The sequence below is a fragment of the Hippocampus zosterae genome, chromosome 5 (genome assembly GCF_025434085.1).
Source record: "Hippocampus zosterae strain Florida chromosome 5, ASM2543408v3, whole genome shotgun sequence".
In the NCBI taxonomy this organism is placed as follows: domain Eukaryota; kingdom Metazoa; phylum Chordata; class Actinopteri; order Syngnathiformes; family Syngnathidae; genus Hippocampus; species Hippocampus zosterae.
The window spans coordinates 907018-929043 of NC_067455.1; the positions used below are offsets into that span (position 1 = coordinate 907018).

At 48.1% G+C, this 22026-nt stretch overlaps 2 protein-coding genes across 3 annotated transcripts in view; one reads left to right on the top strand and one right to left on the bottom strand.

The window, feature by feature from the left end:
- Window positions 1–22026, bottom strand: part of LOC127600986 (mannosyl-oligosaccharide 1,2-alpha-mannosidase IC) — a 264345-nt gene that overhangs the window by 236777 nt on the left and 5542 nt on the right. The gene's annotated exons all lie outside the window — the stretch shown is intronic.
- Window positions 5275–15363, top strand: LOC127601006 (free fatty acid receptor 3-like). 2 transcript variants are annotated; one of them, XM_052065977.1, is made up of 2 exons: window positions 5275–5665; window positions 14210–15363. In XM_052065977.1, exons 1-2 carry the CDS (start codon window positions 5651–5653, stop codon window positions 15206–15208), a joined length of 1014 nt encoding a protein of 337 aa, XP_051921937.1. In that variant the 5' UTR covers window positions 5275–5650; the 3' UTR covers window positions 15209–15363. The 2 variants fall into 2 exon arrangements, with proteins under 2 accessions (XP_051921937.1, XP_051921936.1); XM_052065976.1 differs by lacking the exon at window positions 5275–5665 and having other exon boundaries at window positions 14091–15363.

Consider the following 22026-nt stretch of genomic DNA (forward strand, 5'->3'; position numbering starts at 1 on the left):
TTGAGGACGTCAAAAGATGTGAACAAACTAAAAATACTGGCATCGGTATCGGCATGATGCCGGCCTTATTTCAAGGTATCCGATATTCCGATGCCGATACCAGCCTCTGATACTTGCGGTAATTAATAAATAAATAAACAAACAAATAAATAAATAAACAAATAAATAGATGAATGAACGAATGAATAAAAATTAAATAAAATTAAATTTAAATAAATAAATAAATAGATAAATAAATAAATAAAATAAAATAATAAAAAAAAATAAAATAATAAACCTGACATCAAATTATTCTAACTTGCCAAGAGATGGCGAACGTTGCGGCCGTTCGACGCATCGGCGACTCCTCATTTGTGCCAGAATGATGTCATTCCGTTACTTGAATTTTGTTCGACGTGTATCGCTGAGAACTCAACAGTGAATCCTTAGAAATCCTCAAAAGTCGTGTTGAAAATTCCTAAGAAAAATACCATATTTGAAAATGAGGAAAACATTGTAAAAAATATATATTTTATGAGGTTAAACAAATCGCTTTCTTACAACTGCAGCTGTTGTGAAAGCGCAAAATAAATTATTAATAATATAAATTAATAATAAATAAATTTATTATAAATTTTTATAATAATAAATAATATAATATATAAATAAATAATAATAAATTACATTTAATAATAAATGTAATTTATTATTAAATTTATTTAATAAATAAAAATAAATGTGTTGTATTGCATGATATCATCTCCAGGCCACGCCCCTTAGCATCAACAAATACCGCGTATGTTACTTATAGGTGTAAAAATATATCCGGTATGAAAGCGTGCTTGTATGTTCATATAAGTATATGTGTGTGTGTGTGTGTGTGTGTGTGTGTGTGTGTGTGTGTGTGTGTGTGTGTGTGTGTATATACACCCACACATCCATTCTAAATGGATCTTTTGTTGAATAGACGCCGTGTCCGGGGTGGCGCTCTCCGTGCCTTCGGTGGCGACGGAAGGAGGCAACATCACGCTGACGTGCACCTCGGGTGGCACGGAGCTCACCTTCCAGTGGGGTAAGGACGGCGCCGCCATCGCGAAGGACGGCAGGATCACCGTCGCCGCTGGATCGCTGGTCATCAACCCGGGTCGGCGCGGCGACGCCGGCGATTACACCTGCACCGTCAGCAACCCAGTCAGCGCGCTCGCCGCCACGCGCAGTCTCACCGTCTTCTGTGGGTTTTCATGACTTGACTTGTGTTCCGGCGCAACCCCCCCCCCCCCCGTTTCTACTTTTTTCATGTTATGATTTTTTTTCTTGGCCATGTCCCGTATCCCCCCCCCCTCAACCAACAGATGGACCCGACACCCCGGTCCTGACCAAGGACGCCCCCAAAGACTGCGTGGGCAGCGCCGACGTTTTGGCGGGCCAGACCTTGCGTCTCAACTGCCTGTCGGACTCGCTGCCCCCCGCCCTCTTCACGTGGCGACGCGACGGCGAGCCGGTGGCGTCGGCGCAGCCCGACAGCGGCGCGCTCAGCGTACTGACGTCGTCCGCGGATGACAGCGGAAGCTACTCGTGCACCGCCCGCAACTCCGTCACGGGCGGCGAATCGGAGCGGGCCACCGACGTGTCTGTGGAAAGTGAGTTATGACCGTCAGACCCCCCCCCCCCCCCCCCCCCCCCCGCCGCCCGACCCCCTGACCTTCCCCGTATCCATCTTCATGACAACAGAAGGACACGACGCATCCCGGCAGATTGATCTGGCGGGAATGTGGGCAAAGTCATTCGGTGACGCTTCCGTCTTTTTCTCCCCCCCCCCCCTTGTTATCTGTTCTCTTTGGCCTCATTAATTTTGTGTTACCACTGCCAAGCGCAAAGGGCAAACCTTTTTTTTTTGTTGTTTTTTTTCCCGGCATTGCTCAAAAATCACCACAACTAATTTCCGCAAAACTTGAAATGGCCCTTTAATATCCGCAAGGTCCATTTGAAACAATAAAAATGCAGCAGAATGACTCAACTCAAGGAGATTTCCGGAGCACTCGAAAACAGACAACAACAAAAAAAAAATCATACAACAAACAAATGAATGACAAAGACAGTCGAGAGCACAAATACAATCAAAGTAAAAATCATGTCAAAAGCCAAAGACTAAAAATGAGTTTGAAAGCGAGGCAGCGGCGGCGGAAAAGGCTCCATCCCCCGTCTAGTCCACAGACCCGAGGCGGCGGGCGGGACGCTGAGGAGTTCCGAGAGGTAAGGTGGGGTGGGGGCCGTGTCAAGATTTGAAAACAAACAAATAGAACCTTCCAAAGAACCGTAGGAAGGGATGCCGGAATCGTACAAGTGCCAGTCGGGAGGTGGCGAGCAGCGTTCTGGACCCGCTGGAGACTCTTGGTGGAGGACCGGCTGGGAAAAAAAAAAGTTGAAACATTCACTCGTAAAAAAAATAATAATTTGACCGCTCTTTTTCCACAAAAGTTGTAAAAACGAATAAAGAAGGTGAGCTCAAAGTCAAATGAAGAGAATTGTGGTCAGAAGAAAATTCCAACTTTACTGTAACAGTTTTTCCCACACATATCCCACAAAAAAAGTCCTTAAGGATAAAATTGTACTTTGATAAAAATCAAGTTCTAATTCTACGCGGGCGGCCCGGTAGTCCAGTGGTTAGCACGTCGGTTTCACAGTGCAGAGGTACCGGGTTCGATTCCAGCTCCGGCCTCCCTGTGTGGAGTTTGCATGTTCTCCCCGGGCCTGCGTGGGTTTTCTCCGGGTGCTCCGGTTTCCTCCCACATTCCAAAAACATGCATGGCAGGCTGATTGGACGCTCTAAATTGTCCCTAGGTGTGAGTGTGAGCGTGGATGGTTGTTGGTCTCTGTGTGCCCTGCGATTGGCTGGCAACCGATTCAGGGTGTCCCCCGCCTACTGCCAGAAGACTGCTGGGATAGGCTCCAGCACCCCCCGCGACCCTAGTGAGGATCAAGCGGCTCGGAAGATGAATGAATGAATGAATAATTCTACGCGATAAAATCAGGTGTTGCAAATTCATATATGGGCCATGGTGGTTCCTTTTTCCTGTCCGAAATGAGCAAGTTGGACCTCTGGGGGACAAAAAAGTGTTTCGGACGTGTGCGGACCCACCAAATCACCGGTGCGAGCTCGCCTTGGGGCCCAGCGGCGATTTGACATTTTTTTTTCTCCTCCTTTGTATTTCAGACCTTTGTTTGGACGTCGGCGAGGTGGTGGGCATCGTGATCGGCAGCCTGCTGCTGCTGCTCATCCTGGTGCTGCTCGTCGTGCTGCTGGTGTGTCTCGTGCTCCGGAGACGCTGTAAGCGGCCTTTGGATTCGCTTCCCAATGACTTTGTGAGATTCGGGAAAGCAAACGTTTGCCGACAAAAAAGGATTCTTTGACTGGACTTGAGATGTGTTTTTATGCTTCAATGAATTGATTTGATTTGCATTCGTGTCGTTCCAGCGAGACAAAGGCGGGGAGAAGAAGCCGTCACGGTCCGGAAGAACCGCGCCGATCCTCCGGTAAGCCGACGGCCACGCGATCGGTTCTTGATTCGAACGCGGCATTGAAAGCGAAGCCGCCTCCCTCATTTTTTCTCTTGCCGCCATTAAGCCTGCAGATCCCCTCGCAAGGGAGCTGGCCCCAGGTCCCGACCCCCCCATCTTTGGATCCGTCGACGCCACCCAGCGTCGGAAACCCCCCGACCTGCGGCCACCGCAGGCGAACGGCTGGCGGCAAAACGCCCTCGTCGAGGCCACGCGGGACGCGGCCTCCTACCCGCTCGACGGCGTCGACAACCCGACTTTGGCGCGGCGGACCGATTCCAACATCGTCATCCGGACCGAAGGCGACGGCCGGCCGGCGGGAGTCCGGCTGAGCCTGACGCAGGCCTCCCAGCGGAACGCGCAGATGCCCACCATTCACGTCAACCTCAACTCCTTCCCTCAGCCGGAAGCCGCTCAGGCTGCCCGTCGAGTCACGGAGGCGGGGCGGTCCAGTCCCAGGATGCAAGGCGGGCCGGCCCCCCGGGGTGCGGTGGCGAGTCTTGGGGCTCAGCCTGGGCTCATCCCGACAGCGTCCGTGCACTCCCACCCCGCTCGGCAGGACGCCAAGACGCAGACTTACCAACGAGAAGTCGGCGCCACACCCCCCCGTCAGCAGATGCCGTGGGATCTTCTGAGGGGGACGCCGGCGTATCCCGGCGGGACCCTTCAGAGGGGAGTGACCTCCGAAACTACAGACTACACCGACCGACCACCTTTGGCGGCAAGTCAAACGCAGCCGACGGGACGAAATCCTTTTAGGGAAGATGCGGCTCGGGAAGGCCGGACGACGAGCCGCTCGCCTGACTTTTGGGACTCGCGCGCTCTGAGGGTGCCGCAGCTCGAGCCCGCCGGCCACTCGCGCGGAAGCGGGCCGACGCAAAGGGGCGGAGGCGGGCAAGACTCGAGGGGCGCGGCTGCTTCCCAAGCCGCTTCCAGTCGGGAAACCGCGCCCGGCGGCAACACTTTCGTAAACCAGGAGACGCCTTTCGCACCAAGTCAACCGTTTAGCCCGGATGAGCGAGCTCTGGCCGATCCCAACCACCTCCCCCGGATGCAGGTGGTCCGGCGGCAGGGGGCGGCGCCGGCCCAGGCGCAAAGCCGAGCGGCCCCGGCCCCGGACCGACCACAAGCGAGTACTCTTACCCAGGCGGCGCTTCAGTCCCACACCGAGAGTGCCCGCACCTTCCAGAACCGGAGTCAACAAACCCAAGCGGCCCTTCTTCACCCCGGATCCCGGGCTCACGCGACCTCGGCGCCTGCGGGACCGCGAGCGCCCACCCCTCCGCCCGTGATCCCGCTCAGTCGCTTCCAGAGCCTTCCCAGGGCCGGCGGCCATCACAAGTCCGATCGGCACCGCTCGGGGCACGCCGGGCGCGGCCACGCCGGCGCCCGAGGCCACGCCGCTCACCGGCACGCTGCCCACGACGCCCACGCGCGGCAGGTGAGTTGTTTTGAAACGCAGCGCTGCCCGTCGTCCGTGGCCATTCTCCCCCCCCCCCCTTTGTCTTCTTCCTCTTGCCGCTTGTTTGCGTGTCAACAGTGAAGCGTTTGTGTCCCCAGCGTCAGACTCACCGAGGGAGGCCCAGGTGATGACGGACGTCGGCGGACTCGACTTGCACTCGGCCTGGTCTCCACGCTCAGGCGAGCAGCTGACAAATGTGAGTTGGGCAAAAAGGCCCAAACCGACGCCGCTGCTGCCACCGCGACAAAGCTTCTCATCGCGTTTCCCAAGGCGCGGCGGCTCGCCTCGCCATTCGACTGACTGTTGAATGGACTGTCTGTCGGAACGGAAGAAAAAAGGCGGAGACTTTTTTTTGTTTTGTTTTGACGGCGTTTTGCAGAAATGCCTTTCTCCTGTTTTCTGGTTGGCTGAGGTTAGCAGAGGTTGCATGATCCCTCCCCTCGCTTCTAATTGGCTAGAACGGCCTGCTCGAGGTTCGAGTGCCGTCTATTTTCTCTTTTCTCACCTGACCCCTCTTGTGCTTGCGCCGTTTTTGGAAATGACTTTCCTCTGCTGTCCGATTGGCTAAAATGTGCTTATTGTCCCAAATGTTGATTTTTTTGTTTTTTTTGTTTTTTAGGTTGTTTTTGGAATGTTTTTGTGCTTACTGTCATGTTATTTTCAAGTGTTTTTGACAAGCGGCTTGACGGGTCTGGCTTGGCCTTTCCTCAAGTCGCCGCCTTCTGATTGGCTAAACTAACCAAAACTCACTTGTATTCTTTGGCGTTCGACTCAGCATGACTTGGATTTGTTCTTGATTTTACTGCTTGGTGCTTTCTACCGATTATTATTATTATTTTTATTACCGATTTGTCTTACTGTTTATTGTGTATGTTAAATCGCTCCATGTACAGCACTTTGTTTGAAAGTGCTCTAGAAATACTGTTGACTTCACTTGACTTGACTTAACCTGTTCCTGGTAATAGCTACATCTGGTGAAGCCCCACCCCCAACCCCGCCCCCATTTTATTTTATATTGTTACATTTTTAAGAATCCCTCAAGTGACTGTTTTTTGGGGGTGGGGGGGCTTTTCCATGCCTGACTTCCGACGTCGTTAAATGGTGCCGCTTTTGAGACCACGCCAAGTTGAATGTACAATGCCCATTTATTTTGCACTTTCTGTTTACGGATGCTCGTGGCGACGCTTCTCAATTAAGAGGATCGGCCTCGACGGAGCCGCGCTAGCGCCGCTCGGCTAACCGTGAAGGGGATCCCACAACTGGACGAGTGCTTCTTATTGACAGGTTTTTATGCGACTCGGATGAGTCGGGAAGTCACGGCGCCCGCGCACAAGCGAGGTCGGCACAAAGCGACGAGCCGGGCTGGAAGGGGCCAATTTTTGCGCCGGGGGTCATCATCGCCGAGGAATGTCATGAGCACTTTATTTATTTCTTGATTGGGAGGTTTGCTGACTCAGGGATGTGCTTTCCAAGGTTTTATTGAGCTCTTTGTTTTGTGATGCCGAGACTAAACTTGAACATTTGGACGTGCCAAAGGTAACTGAACGCGACGACATCATAAAAGTCTGTTCACACCATTGACAATTTGGTCTTTTTTGAATTAATAGCAGCTCAGATTGTGACTGAGAACTGCTTGACCCAGAGTGTGCCGAGTTTCAATGGAAAATGTCTCCAGCTCTTGCTGTCGTGAATACCAACTTTTTAGTCTTTGTTGGACCAAAAGCACCGCTGATTTGAAGCACTTTCCAAGTGAAAGGAAAGCTTCTAAAATCAATAAAAATTAACCTGTGGTGTTCATTTCATTCATGAGACGAAACTAACCCCGACCATGATTAATAAAAAAACTACCTAGCTTTATGTGATGCTTTGGCTCAGAGGTAGAGTAATGGAGTGCCACACTAGAGGTTGAGTGTTCAATCCCTGTTTGTTGCAACTGTCTACTTTTTAACCACCATATACAAGTTATTTGAGAAAAAAAAACACAGAACAACCCAAAGGTTCATTGTGTTGGGTTAGCTCAGTGGTAGAAAGCTGAAGTCCCAAACCCAGCAGTTGGGTGTTCAATTCCCAGTGTTTGCAACAAGGTCACGTCTTTCTTTAACCACCATTTGCAGCTTTATTGAAGACAACACAAAAAAAACCCGACCATGGATAGTAAGGCGTTTTTAGCCCGAAAAAAACGACCATGTATAGTAAGACGTTTTAGCCCACAAAAAAACGACCATATATAGTAAGACGTTTTTGACCCGAAAAAAACGACCATGTATAGTAAGGCGTTTTTAGCCCAAAAAAAACGACCATGTATAGTAAGGCGTTTTTAGTCTGAAAAAAACCCGACCATGTATAGTAAGGCGTTTTTAGCCTGAAAAAAACGACCATGTTAAAGTAAGTCGTTTTTAGCTAAAAAAACGACCATGTATAGTAAGGCGCTTTTAGCTAAAAAAACGACCATGTATAGTAAGGCGTTTTTGGCCTGAAAAAAACGACCATGTATAGTAAGGCGTTTTTAGCCGAAAAAAACGACCATGTATAGTAAGGCGTTTTTGGCCTGAAAAAAACGACCATGTATAGTAAGGCGTTTTTAGCTAAAAAAACGACCATGTATAGTAAGGCGTTTTTGGCCTGAAAAAAACGACCATGTATAGTAAGGCGTTTTTAGCTAAAAAAACGACCATGTATAGTAAGGCATTTTTGGCCAAAAAAAAAACGACCATGTATAGTAAGGCGCATTTAGCTGAAAAAAACGACCATGTATAGTAAGATGGTCGTTTTTTTCGGCCCAAAACGCCTTACTATACATGGTCGTTTTATTCGGGTCAAAAACGTCTTACTATATATGGTCGTTTTTTTGGGGGCTAAAACGTCTTACTATACATGGTCGTTTTTTTCGGCCCAAAACGCCTTACTATACATGGTCGTTTTTTTAGCTAAAAACGCCTTACTATACATGGACGTGTTTTTCCGCTAAAAACGCCTTACTATACATGGTCGTTTTTTTTTCAGACTAAAAACGCCTTACTATACATGGTCGTTTTTTTTGGGCTAAAAACGCCTTACTATACATGGTCGTTTTTTTCAGGCCAAAAACGCCTTACTATACATGGTCGTTTTTTTTCAGGCCAAAAACGCCTTACTATACATGGTCGTTTTTTTAGCTAAAAGCGCCTTACTATACATGGTCGTTTTTTTAGCTAAAAACGACTTACTTTAACATGGTCGTTTTTTTTCGGCTAAAAACGCCTTGCTATACATGGTTGTTTTTTTTAGCTAAAAACGCCTTGTTATACATGGTCGTTTTTTTAGCTAAAAACGCTTAGCTATACATGGTCGTTTTTTTTAGCTAAAAACGCCTTACTATACATGGTCGTTTTTTTAGCTAAAAACGCTTAGCTATACATTGTCGTTTTTTTTAGCTAAAAACGCCTTACTATACATGGTCGTTTTTTTCGGCTAAAAACGCCTTACTATACATGGACGAACACCCCCCCGCCCCCACTACATAGAACGCCCCCCCCCCCAACCTTTACTTGAGCCAGTATCGGCCAAGCCCCTCTTTGCCCCGTGAGAGAAAAAAAATGCTGTAACCGTGCCTGATCTCGCTGCGCTATCGATTTGCCGGAATTATTTCCCAGTCGCCTCCCGCCTTGATAACCTGGACCACAATTTTTTTCAAAATTCTGTACGAGCCTCGTTTATGCAGATCCCCAATGACTGGTTCACCCTCCCCCACCAAAGAGCTTTACATGTGCAAACGGAAGACAATTTTGTCATTGAAGGTGTCAGAACAAGCGTCCATTTTGACACCTGTGCACGACTTTAAAAAAACAAAAAAACTTTATCGCTCTGCAGCTGACTCCATTTTGTGACCTTGAACTTCCCGCTTTGGCCGAAAGGCGCGTTTGGAAGGGAAGGGAAGGGCCTTCCATGCGGCGGGGGGTGTCCTTGAACAGGACGCCGACTCCCCAACGGGTCATAACCGCAAAGAGCTCCAGACTGGAGTGTCTCAAAATGGAAACGATGCGCGGCGGAAACTGCCACAAGGGGGAGCCGCGCAAGGTTATGCATCGATTGCTCGCAGCTTGGATTCCTCCGGGACGGCTCGTCGCCATCTGTGCAACATCAAAGTACCTCCGCCCCCCCCACCAAAAAAATCATTGCCAATCATAACATAAATTAAATCGACAGGCTTGTTGGCGAAGGTGAACGCTTGCCTTTTGGGAATACTGAACAAGAAAGTGTCATCATCTTACACACACACACACAAAAAAAAAAAGACAAAAGGCTTATTTGCGTATTTGTATGGCGTCCACGCATTTTGCCTCAAAAACATTTTGGATAGAGATGCACCCGCTGCTTTGAATTCAATTACAAAAAGAAGGACCCCCCCCCACCTTATGTAAGCTCACCTCGAGATGAGCGCATCAAAAGGAAGCGTTGTCTGTTTCAAGCAGAGCAGAAGGAAGTATGATCGTCGACAAATGAAAGCAAAACGCGGCGACTGAAAATGTCAAGTGTCAGTGTGGCACAAATAAAAGGAGATCTTAGACACAGTCCTTCTTTCATGTTATGACCAGCGCCAAAGCAAGACTGCGTTCCGAAAAGTGTCTTTCTGGACGACCTCTGGGCTTTATCAAACTACACGACTTTTTTTTGGTTGTTTTTTTTGGAAAAAACGGTGAACAATGAGTATTAGTGCTTCCACCAGGACTGGCCTGCAACATTGTGGATGACGTTTGTGGCAAACACCCTCCACGATCAGGTTGGAAAGCTCAAGTACAGTGTAACTCCTCTACAATGAAACCTACATGGGCGAAAATACCCCCCCCGAGTGTGAAAAATCTTCATGCATTAACACCATTCCCATTCTCCTGCCCCCCAATACAACGAAAAAACTGTTGCGTTATATAAAATCATTTTCTCTGCTCTTGCGTCGCGACGAGATTCACTACAACAAAGTCTAATCCAACAGTGACCTCTACTGCTTGGTTCGGAAACGGCAACAGCAACCACCACACTGGTTGACACATGCGCAGTCGTCCAGGAAGTATTTGTTCTTGTTCGTTTCAGACGCAATGAGAAGCGTGATGGTTATCAGGCTTCTGTAGAGCCTGCCGATCCAAAGCGGGCCCGGATAGGGGCCTTGGAGGGGCCGGAGTTGGACACCCCTGCTTTAAACCAATCCCGGAAGCGCAAAGCCGCAACACTGCAAGTGTGCTTTCGAGTGCTGATGTGACCAAAGGCACTTCCCGGCATTACCCGCCGGTCCAATCGTGAGTCAAACGGCAGCCGGCCAGAGAATTCTGCAATTTTAGGGGGGGGGGGCACCATTTAGGAGCAGTTAGGAGATGATCCGTCTCTTGGAAAGGCCTTCAATCGCAAGGCCGCAATCCAGGACTCGGCCAATTGCGGAGACGGAGATTGAAGAGCGCCCCCGGGAGTGGAATCTGGGACACGTGGAAGGTGGGAAATAAAACGGGCCTCTGGGGGGTTGAAACACGGGGTCGGCGGGCAAACCCGACCCCCGAGTCGAAGCCACGCCCGTCCCCGAGCGCTCAACCACCTCTCTCGCCCGCACTCCTCTATAACTTCTATAACGACAGCAGAACAAACACTTGAGCGCGGACGAAAAGTACATGCGGGCATCACAGGCTGGACTTTGGCCTCCGGGAGTCTTTCAGCTGTCAAACATAATCCACCTTTGAATGGAACCTCGTTGTACGATACGAGTCCGCAAACAACAGGCTGCTGTTTGATTAGCCCGAGCGCGCCGTATGTTGGCGTGGCCGCGGGTCATCTCCCGTGCCAAAGGCTCTTTTTACCCCCCCCCCCCCTTCCCAACCGCGCTCTAACCACACGACGCATCCACGTGGAAGCGCCGATAACCGAATATGATTTAATAACCCGCATCAGGCCGTCTGAGCCCCTCAGCCCCGTTGCCGGGGAGACGCTGTTTGGCGAGCAGATAAATTGCAGCACTGCGATAAGTGCCGCTACCCGCGCGCCGCGTGTTCGGGAGCGCCGGGTAAATAAAGTGCAAATCGGCGGCCAGAGAAAGAGAGAGAGAGAGAAAGAGATCCAATAAAGCAAGCTGAGCAAGCACGCCGGCGAGGGGGCCGGGCCAGGACCGCGACAAAGCCCGTGAAGTGCTTCTGGAACAGGAAGTGAAAAGTGATGGAACCATCATGACTTTCTGCAATTTGGGGGATTGCGTGCGCTTGGTTGGATGCCAGGTAAGGATCAGCACTCTTTTTTTTGGGGGGGTGTTTTTTAGCTCGACCAGTGGCGAGAGTGAAAAAAATTTGGATAGTTTGGACTGTCATTTACTGTTGTTGTCGCAGCTGTCCAAACATTTTTTTTTCCTTCTTCTCAAAGCGAAATCAACATTTGGGTTGATTTTGGGATTGAAAATTTGCAAACAAAAAAAGAATTCAGAATTTGCAGAATTCAGAATTTAATATTCAGTTCAGGTCATCTGTCTGCATTTGTACCATTATTTGGGTTTTTAAGATAAGATATCCTTTATTCGTCCCACACTGGGGAAATTTACAGCCTCCAGCAGCAAGAATGTATGTAGAAAGAAGAAAGAGAAAAAAACAACAACAAACATCTTTCAATTAAATACAATATGAACACAAATGGATAAATCGCAGTACTATTTACAATTTTCCTTCACATCATTTAATTATTATTATTATGATTGTTATTTTTTATTCATCAGCCTGACAGCAGTCGGTAGGAACTAGCGTCGGTATCTCTCCTTCTTGCAGCGCGGGTTTTGCTTTCTGAATTTGTTTTTGACAAATTTGTCTTGCTTTTTTATTATTATTTCTTTTTTTTTTTACAATATCAAGTCAAGAGTATTTCTGGAGCACTTTCAAACAGACATCGCTGCATACAAAGTGCTGTACATGGCGCGATTTAACATGCACAATAAACAGTAAGACAAATCGGTAATAATAATAATAATCGGTAGAAAGCACCAAGCAGTAAAATCAAGACCAAATCTATGAAAAACAAATGTTTTTATCATGCCCAACAAGAAGCATATATCAATCGGATTCATGTAGAAAAATCATTTTTCGACCCCCAAAAAAGTCCGAACCACACTGTTGGAATTTTGAATTGTGATGCAAAGCATCTCGGCATAGTTTGACAATTTGATCGTCGAAGGAAATGTCATCGTTTGAGCATGATTTGCTCTTCAGAATTGGCGGTTTTGATCGAAACCCTCGACTACTTATGTGACTCACTCGTATCGCTTGAGAGAAAGGCCTCGAGACAAAAAACAGAACGCGAACAGATCGAAAAAAATACTTTGATGTGAATTCAAAACAAATAAGTGACTCGACTATGAGCCAGATCGATAGATGGACACTTCACACTGCGAAGGGAAATTAAATATTGAGTCTTGGACTAGGGTGGTCAATCCAATTACTTTGTGTTTGCTAACGTGATGTTTTTCCTCAAAGAACACGGCCTTCGATCAAGTGGAATCCATTTAATTAGGCTCAGTGATTTATTGATGGGAAATGGAGGAGGCCGGACGGTTATTTAAAAAAAAAAAAAAAAAAAAAAGGAACGTGCCCAACGGTTTGTTTATTGGTGCGCGCAGAATGACTTGCGAGCGCACACACTGTCCGTGACGTCACGGACAATCGCCGCGCCGCGGTGGCTCATCACGTGAAAGTGTTTGTCTGTCTCTTACCAGAACACAAGCGGCCAGTTAATAAAGAAGACGGACGGCGCTCCGTCGTGTTTGTCGGGAAGTCGGCTTTACGCACTCACGTGTGGTCCGAAAACACGCCGACGGAAGTCAACAAAGAACAGCTTACACCAAACTCGGACGATAGTCAAATCATTCTTTGTCGACTCTCTCTCGACTCTCCGAATTAAAATAGGTCCATCCCAAATATACGAGCTTTTTCAAAAACGTAGCAGAATAAAGTGTAATTGCACATCCAGTACAGCGGGGGCAGATTTCCAAATGCCTTCAAAGAGCTTAATAACGGGTATGGGGGAAAAAGCATTTACACGCTTTTGTTGACAGCTTATTTAATTTGCATGCGGCATAACAGCCAAATGCCGCTTCACCTTGTTTGCGTTGAAATCTGGGGGTCACCTTGCGGCGGGGGTGGTGGGGGTGGTGGACCCCGAAAAGCAGGCAAGAGATAGGAGCCGGGTGAACTTTCATTCATTCATTCATTCATCTTCCGAGCCGCTTGATCCTCACTAGGGTCGCGGGGGGTGCTGGAGCCTATCCCAGCTGTCTTCGGGCAGTAGGCGGGGGACACCCTGAATCGGATGCCAGCCAATCGCAGGGCACATAGAGACGAACAACCATTCGCGCTCACACTCACACCTAGGGACAATTTAGAGTGTTCAATCAGCATGTTTTTGGAATGTGGGAGGAAACCGGAGCACCCGGAGAAAACCCACGCAGGCCCGGGGAGAACATGCAAACTCCACACAGGGAGGCCGGAGCTGGAATCGAACCCGGTACCTCTGCACTGTGAAGCCCACGTGCTAACCACTGGACTACCGGGCCGCCTCCGGGTGAACTTGACAACTTCTATTAAAAATACTGAGGAAACAAAATCCAGAACACACAAAGTCTGGAAAACAAAACAAATCCAAAGTAGCAAACGAAACCACGGCGTAAGCAAAAAACAAAGAAAAAAAACGACGTGATAAACACAAACTAACGGAAACCGTGACAGCAACTAACAATGACCCGCCGGGCTGGGAGTCCTTTTAAAACACTAATTACATCATGACCAACAGGTGTGCAGCTGCAGGGAGAGCCCTACAGTGCCCCCTGTTGGTCACAAACAGAATCACGACACTGGGCTCCACAAATTGACCCGAGTCTGCTAAGTACAAAAACCTCGCCTGCTTTATATTCCATCAGCATTTCTTGAATGTCATCAGGACCCAAGTCATTGATTTAGACCATTAGCGGCATTTTTAAAATCCGATCAGCTCATTCAGAATTCTGAGATCTGAAGAGATCTTAAGATACACTCGCTACGAGTCTCTGTGAAGTCATCTCTTTTCTATTCCTTCCCAGGAAGGAGGAGCTAATCGCGGGGCTCCATAGCAGGAAGCAGACGCCGCCGCCGCCGTCTCGCCAGACCCCTACCGAGCCGCCGTCGCAACATGGCAGGTCCGATGTCCGCGAAGGAGCCGTCCACGCACGAGTGCGGCGCGGAGCTGTGCCTGTCGGTCTACGTCGTCACCTTCGTGCTGGGCTTCCCGGCCAACGCGCTGGCCTTCTACACCTTCTGCGGCAAAGTCCGGCACAAGGCCACGCCCATCGACATCCTGCTCCTCAACCTGACCGTCTCGGATCTGCTCTTCCTGCTCTTCCTGCCCTTCAAGATGCGCGAGGCCATGACCGACATGATGTGGGAGATGCCCTACGAGCTGTGCCCGCTGTCGGGCTTCATCTTCTACATGACCATCTACAGCAGCACCTTCTTCCTGACCGCCGTTAGCGTGGAGCGCTACCTGGGCGTGGCCTTCCCCATCCGGCACAGCCTGAAACGCCGGCCGGTCTACGCCGTCGCCGCCAGCGTCTTCTTCTGGATCTTCTCCATCAGCCACCTTAGCATCGTCTTCATCATGCCTTTCATCGGGACGCCCGAAGAACCCGTCAACGCCACGGCGGCGGCCAACGTCAGCGCGCCGGCTCGCCGCGGGTCTCCCGAGGAGGTTTGCTACGACGACTTCTCGGAGGCCCAGCTGAAGGTGCTCCTGCCGGTGCGTCTGGAGCTGTGCGTGGTTCTCTTCTGCATCCCCTTCCTCATCTGCAGCTTCTGCTACATCAACTTCATCCGGATCCTGTCGCGGCTGCAGCACATCGACCGGCGGAGGCGTCTAAGGGCCATCGGCATGGCGCTGGGTACGCTGCTGGTTTTCGCCGGCTGCTTCGGGCCCTACAACGCGTCCCACGTGGTGGGTTTCCTCACCTGGCGGAACCCCGACTGGCGGGATAAGGCCCTGCTGTGCAGCACCTTCAACGCCTGCCTGGACCCGCTCATCTTTTACTTTTCGTCGTCGGCCGTGCGGGGCACCGTGGCCCAGGTGATGAAGGGGGCGAGGGATCGCCTGAGCGGGTGCCCGTCCGGCCGTTGCCCGCGGAGGGTCCCCGAGCGGGGAGGCGGGGACGATAAGGAGTGCAAACGGGAACGGAACAACGCCGCTACCTAGCGTCCGGCCGGCGGGAAATTGGCGTCACGTTTATGTCCGTCCGTGTTGTGTCGCTTCCCCGAAGGACCGCCGCCTGTCAGGACGACCGAAGCGACGCCATTTTGTCGCATTTGAATGAGGTCGCCCAACATGGACTTCCAATAAAACGAAGAGCAAAGGACGTTAAACGCGCTTTGGGGTTCGCTTTGCTTTTGGATGAGGTCGGGGTCGGGTTTTCGGTCACCCTGTGTGAGGTCTTTGGGTTGTGCTCAACGGTAAGAAAGGGGTCGGGGGTTTCTTCACCCTGGGATTCCCAGGCTGGGAACGAGTCCAGGTTGGGTTTGGAAATCGATGTGAGCTTCGATTTGGTTCCACGCTTCTTCGTTGCTTTTGACACGGTGGACCCTGTGCAACATCTTCAAAACCCTCAGAGTCCCGACCATACAACAAACGGATAGAGTTGGACGGGGAATTTGATTGGCGGTTGCTCAGTTAGTTCGTTAGCTCATCGAGGGTTAACGAGACAGATAGTCGTCTCGTCCCGTCAGGGCAATTCCATTTGCCGACAGGGAATTGAGAGCGCCGCGGCTTAACGACGGGACCGCCGGCGAATTGGATTGCGATCGGGCTGAAGAAACGGATTCGAACTCGGACGGATTCGGCCTCGGGTGATGTTCAGGTCGAGTTTTTCCACAGGATCCGGTTTTGGAAAGGCTTGCGGGTGGTTGCGCTAGGCTAGGCTAGGCTAGGCTAGGCTAGGCTAGCCCCGCAGAAGAACACCGGTCACGTCGCGGCCATCCGATCCAATGCGTTTAGTTTTGGACATTTGCGTTGGACGGAGCTTGTTCGCTGCCCACGGGGGTGGGGGGGGGGGGGGGGTGGGGGTGAGAGCAAAGACTGGACGCCAACATGCACGCGCTTGGGACAATTAAAAATGGTGAAACGCTGACTCATGGCCGCTCGTCATTCTTGTTTTTAATCATCACGACTATTAAGTCTTATCTGCGTGGCCTAATTTCTTTTTTTCCGAATCAGAGCGTCACCACAACGCGGCCAGCACTTTGTGCGTGTGTGTGTGTGTGTGTGTGTGTGTGTGTGCGTGTGTGTGTGTGTGAGAGAGACCGAGTACACAAAGCGATAAAGTGAATGGGCCCAATTTGCCGTCAACAAAAAGGCAAAGCAGAAAGAGGCCATTTTGTTTACACGACTGACAACGTTTACGCTATTAAGCGCGCAACATTGCCCGCCCCCCGCCCCAACCCCCCCAGCAAGTACGAAGGGATTTGAGCGGCAAAGTTGTCACCCTAAAACATTTTTACGGTTTTGTTGTCACACCGCAGAAGAAGTCTGGCCCATAAACGGGACATCCTTTTAAAAGCCCACTTGCGCCACAAAGCATCCATCAGAGCGGGCGTTGCCGGCGTCATTCCTCACCAGCGCAACGCAAAGTGCATCTTGGAAGGGACCGCTACGGCAATTACCTCCACTTCACCGGCGTGCTTTTTCCCTCCCGACACGACGCGAGCAGCGACTCAGATTTATGCTGAGGGGCCCGACCGCTCTTTGTCCCCCTCGACGCGATCCAACGCCGCAGATAAGCGGCTAACAACGCTAACAACTGTCAAACAGCAAAAAAGACCAAAGCGAAACGCAGAGATAGCATCGCCGTCCCTAGCGGAGTCGCGAGTATCGTTTCGCCAGAACGCATCGCGTGCGGCTCAGAGGAAACGCCCACGTGCGATCCTTTCTTGAGGTTAAGCGCTTCCATGCTTTGTTTGTTATTGTTGCTAGTTAGTAGTTTAGCTAGCTGCTTGTTTGGTTTCGCCTCGTGACCCGCTACGTCCTGCCCAGGAGCAGCCCACGCGCCGCCGTCCTGACGGGACTGGAACTGGATCTTTTTGGACCGTATCGGCTCGGGACGGTCGCGAGAACAGTCCCGCGCCAAGCGCGACCGTCAAGCGTTAGCCTAGCGCCTGTTATCCACGCCATCAATCCTCCGCTAGTGTTGTTTTTTTGTCGTTAAATGTCATAAAAAGTCTACCGTGAGCTATCCGCGCCGACAAGCGATATTTAGACGGCGCTTGATTGACGAGGAAAATGGCGGGAGTGAGCCGCAGACTCGCAAGTGCCGGAGTAATGGGACTCCGAGATGAGAGGTGGGCGACATAATGACGGCGGGTGGGGAGGGGGGGGGCGCGTACGTAGCGCACGGCAACGCGGCTCCCTCGTGTTCTCTGTCAGAGAGCAGCCAGACAAAGAGAGCGAGAGAGACGAGACGAGACGCCATCTGCGGCTGTCAAAGCAACGCTCATTACATATTCGCCGCTAATTGGAGTTGTTTGACTTCATCTGATTACACACGCCGTACCGCTGCCACGGAAGCCGTCGGCGGCGGCGCACTTTACGGGGATTGCGGGCCGCTAAGTCATGCGCCGCCATTAGCGGAATGGAAAGAGCGCAACTTTCAACAGCGGCGAAACTTTTTTTACGAATCGCACAGCTAATGTTCTGGACTTGAACGGATGCGTAAAATGACGACACGTGCAGCTTGCCTTCACTCTTGGATGTCAAATACGAGGCCCCGGGGGCCAGACGCGGACCGCCACCTCATTTCATACGGCCCGCCAAATCAAAATCGTGCGCCTCGACTCGCTAAAATCCGCACCCAAACGTCCAATTTTCATGCGGAATAAACAACCCGCAGAGCCTTTTTACACTCCCTTGAACAGTAAGCGAACTATTCCAGTGGACCGCGATCAAAACTATTCTACTCCATTGATTTGTTAGAGTCGTGACCGAAAGAACGAGATCCCGGATACAAGCGGCCGAAATGAGTTTTCTCCGCAGGGTGTCCGGGCTCTCCCTTAGAGATAAGGTGAGCAGCTCAGTCATCCGGGAGGGGCTCCGAGTCGAGCCGCTTCTCCTCCACATCGAGAGGAGCCAGATGAGGTGGCTTGGGCATCTGATTCGGATGCCTCCTGAGCGCCTCCCCGGTGAGGTGTTCCGGTCATGTCCCACCGGGAGGAGACCCCGAGGAAGACCCAGGACACGCTGGAGAGACTATGTCACCCAGCTGGCCTGGGAACGCCTCGGGATCCCCCGGGGAGAGCTGGAAGAAGTAGCTAGGGAGAGGGACGTCTGGGCTTCCCTGCTAAAGCTGTTGCCCCCGCGACCCGGCCCCGGATAAGCGGTAGAAGATGGATGGATGGATGATTTGTTAGGAACAATGCGACAAGGCGATGAAAGCGTTTTGTGGATTCCCAGTCGGAAGACGCGTCCCTCCTTCGACTCGAATGCCGTTCACGGGCTTTTCGCAGCAGAGCTTGCCGACGCGTCGGACGGAGGGAGACGTCGAAAACAGACGTCAGCCATCTTGAATTCCAACGTGCCGTTGACCCGCGGCGTGCCATTCTTTCCTATCGAGCCGAGTGTGTACTAATGCGCTCATTAGCGGCGGTAATGGCGGAGCGGGGGCCTTAATAGACTCATAACATTGACGGCGCCCGTGAGGAATGAACGAGCCTGAAGATATTTGGTAAACATTGGACGATTAGGCTAATGTACGGCCTTCTTAGGACGAGTGCCGCAGCCCATCGCTCATAAATAAAACAATGGCACTTTTGCTAATGCGCGACTTCCAGGAAGGAAAATGAATCATCTGTCGATCAGTGAGAGAGAGGGCGGGGGTGGGAGGGGGGGGGGGCATCATGAGACCAAAATAGCTGTTAAAAAAAAAAAATAATGAAAGCAAAAGAAATTCATTTTTCTGTCTGCTGTTTGGGCAGCGCACATGCGTTCCACCAGCGACCAATCGATGCACAATTAGGACCTCGTATCACGTGTGATGAATTGCGCTCTCTCATTTTAGCAGCACAATCGCAGGCACGTCATCAATCGGCCGCGCGGGTGGCGGCGGCGGCCGCGTTCCCGAAAGCCATTCGCTCAGAGATATTGATTAAGAGCTTGCGCGTGTGGCCGGATGAAAGCTCCATTCGATGCGCTGTAATTATTCCACTACTTTGCGGAAACAATTCCAAGAAATCCTCGAGAAAAAAAAAATTACAAGTCGATAAACATGAAAAGAAATTCATTTTCAAGCTGCGGAAAACAAACACAAAGCGCCTCTGAATTCAATTAAAAAAAAGGGAGCCGGCAACATCAACGCTTCCTCATCGGCGTAACGCGCCGCAAACGTCTCATTAGCGTTGGCCCGCTCGCCATTTTGGAGCCGAGTTATTTCTACGCGCAAAAATAGGCCACGTTGTGTTGATTATTCATACGAGATGCGTGTGAGTATGCAAATACACGGCGCCGCATCCTTGCGTCCCACGACTTCCAAAGTCCTCGGGAGGGAGGCCAGAAGGCTCAATTTGCCGAAGCGTGAGACGTCTCACTCTGTTCCCTTCAAACTTGGGTACCGCTACTTCATTTGATTGGCAGAAACGGTCCAGTACAGGATGTCACCCCATTCTCGTGTATATGTGTGTGTGGATATATATATATATATATATATATATATATATATATATATATATATATATATATATATATATATATATATATATATATATATATATATATATATATATATTTATATACACACAGTATATATTTTTAAAAAAAATATACTGTATATATCTAAAAAAATATATATATACCTATAGATATATAGGTATATATATATCTAAAAAATATACCTATATATATATAGGTATATATATATATTTAAAAGAAATATATATACTGTATATATATATTTTTAAATAAATAAATACATTAGAAAATATATATATGTGTATATACAGTATATATTTTAACATTTTTATATATACCTGTATATATACAAGTATATGTATATATAAGGCTTCAAATTATATATATATATATATATATATATATATATATATATACAGTATATATTTTTAAAAAAAATATACTGTATATATCTAAAAATATATATATATACCTATAGATATATAGGTATATATATACCTATACATATATAGGTATATATATACACATATATATATATGCCTATAGATATATAGGTATATATATATATATATCTACAAAAATATACCTATATATATATAGGTATATATATATATTTAAAAGAAATATATATATACTGTATATATATATTTTTTAAATAAATAAATACATTAGAAAATATATATATATGTGTATATACAGTATATATTTTAACATTTTTATATATACCTGTATATATACAAGTATATGTATATATAAGGCTTCAAATTATATATATATATATATATATATATATATATATACAGTATATATTTTAAAAAAATATATACTGTATATATCTAAAAATATATATATACCTATAGATATATAGGTATATATATACCTATACATATATAGGTATATATATACACATATATATATGCCTATAGATATATAGGTATATATATATATATATATATCTAAAAATATATACCTATATATATATAGGTATATATATATATTTAAAAGAAATATATATACTGTATATATATTTTTTTTAAATAAATAAATACATTAGAAAATATATATATATGTGTATATACAGTATATATTTTAACATTTTTATATATACCTGTATATATACAAGTATATGTATATATAAGGCTTCAAATTATATATATATATATATATATATATATATATATATATATATATATATATATATATATATATATATATATATATATATATATATATACTGTATATATATATATATTTTTTTTAAACAATCTAAGTTTTTGTTGACCGTTTTTCCTTGGACCGTGGTTGATGCAAGCCTGCCCATGAGAACGCACGACTGCCCGGAAGGTTGGACTGTGACAAGCTGAAGGTGAGTCCATAAAACCAGTCTGGGATGGGCCCATGAATGCCCCCCCTATGACTGGATCGGGACTTTCCGGGGGTGGGAGGGGGACCACTCCGATGATGAGACCGGCTCATGCAGGAATGAGAACAGAATATTGTCATCATGTCTTGGGGGGGGGGGGATGGCCACCGTCACCCACAACCCCCCCCCCCCCCCCCCACTTGCCATACAATGCGACCCATGACAAAGGCAACAACTTTTAATATCTTTTTTTTTCTCGTCGTCAAAATCCATCCATACAACGTACATTAACGTGCTTTTTTTTTCCATTCTTCGCCCTCGTCCCCACCGCACATTGAGATTTTTTTTTTCTTTTTGTGTGCATTTCTTTTTCCAAAGTTTTTTTTTTTCCCTCCCATCATCAAGGACACGTTACATAGTCACAAATGTTGCGTGATTTAGAAAAATAAATGAAATCAAATAAAAATCAGCGAGCTGGCAAAATGGTCCTTTTTTTTTTTTTTTTTTTAAACTCGATTTGTGTGTGGTTTCGAATCAACATGCACAAATGGGAGAATGTCAACGTTTTCAGCACGTCTTCCACCAACTTCACAGCATACAGTCAATACGACAACTGATGGGTCACGTTTTTTTCGGGGGGGGAGGTTATTGCTGCTCGGACACAATGAATACACACTTGCTGCAGTACTCTGGAGAGCCTCGTCTCTTTTTTCTCTCTTTTTTTTCTTCTTTTTTTTCTCCATCCCTGCTAATTGACCTTCACCCAGCAGACAACAGCACGCGGACGGCAAATGACGACCTGGTTTATTACCCCGTTGACAAAAGATGCTCAGACAAGTGGACACGCACGCTGCAAATGATGGAGTGAAGTTTTAAAAAGCTTGTCATGGCAAAGTAGGAAAACTTTTTTTTTCTGTGTGTGTGTGTGTGTGAGAGAGAGAGAGAGAAAGAGAAAGTGAGACAGACATCTCAAAGTATAAAA